At 62.8% G+C, this 540-nt stretch overlaps 1 protein-coding gene across 1 annotated transcript in view; it reads left to right on the forward strand.

Annotated features, from left to right (window-relative positions):
* FIGNL2 (fidgetin like 2) overlaps nt 1-534 on the forward strand; it is a 3,390-nt gene extending 2,856 nt beyond the window's left edge. The window contains 1 exon segment of the mRNA XM_024736411.1: nt 1-534. This exon segment is cut by the window's left edge and continues 55 nt beyond it. Coding sequence (XP_024592179.1) covers nt 1-170 — 170 coding nt within the window. The 3' untranslated portion in view covers nt 171-534.
* Nucleotides 535-540: the final 6 nt, after the last annotated feature.

Genomic DNA, 540 nt, shown 5'->3' on the forward strand with positions numbered 1-540 from the left:
TAGGGCAGCTGTGCCAGCAGGCGGCGGCCGGAGCGGGCCTCCCGGGGCTGCAGCGCCCCCTCTCCTACAAGGACTTGGAGGCGGCGCTGGCCAAGGTGGGCCCTAGGGCCTCGCCTAAGGAGCTGGACTCGTTCGTGGAGTGGGACAAAATGTACGGCTTCGGACACTGAAGGCGCTCCGTGAGGCCGCGGGAGCCGCCGCCCCCCTCCCCGGCCCTCTGTTCGCGGAGTGAGGGATATGGGGTGGGGGAGAGAAGGGGGCTGCCGGTGAATGTTTTTGTTTCGTGGGAAGGAAGATGCTTCTGCTAGGCAGATAGATGCCGTATGCGCTGTGTACTCAGGTTTTTCCTATTTATTGTGGACGGGAAGCTCGCCATCTCCGCCCCGCGGACGGCCGGCCCGGGGCCGAAGGAACTCCTGCTCTCTCGCCACAATCCTTTTGTCTCCTTGCTTTCTGAATGGCTCCCTCCCTCTCCTCCACTTCCCCCTTTCTCTGCGTTCGCGTAGTTTTCTTTCCGCGTCGCTTTGTCACTGACCATAC

This window comes from Neophocaena asiaeorientalis, unplaced genomic scaffold (assembly GCF_003031525.2).
Source record: "Neophocaena asiaeorientalis asiaeorientalis breed wild unplaced genomic scaffold, Neophocaena_asiaeorientalis_V1.1 scaffold134, whole genome shotgun sequence".
Taxonomy (NCBI): Eukaryota; Metazoa; Chordata; class Mammalia; order Artiodactyla; family Phocoenidae; genus Neophocaena; species Neophocaena asiaeorientalis.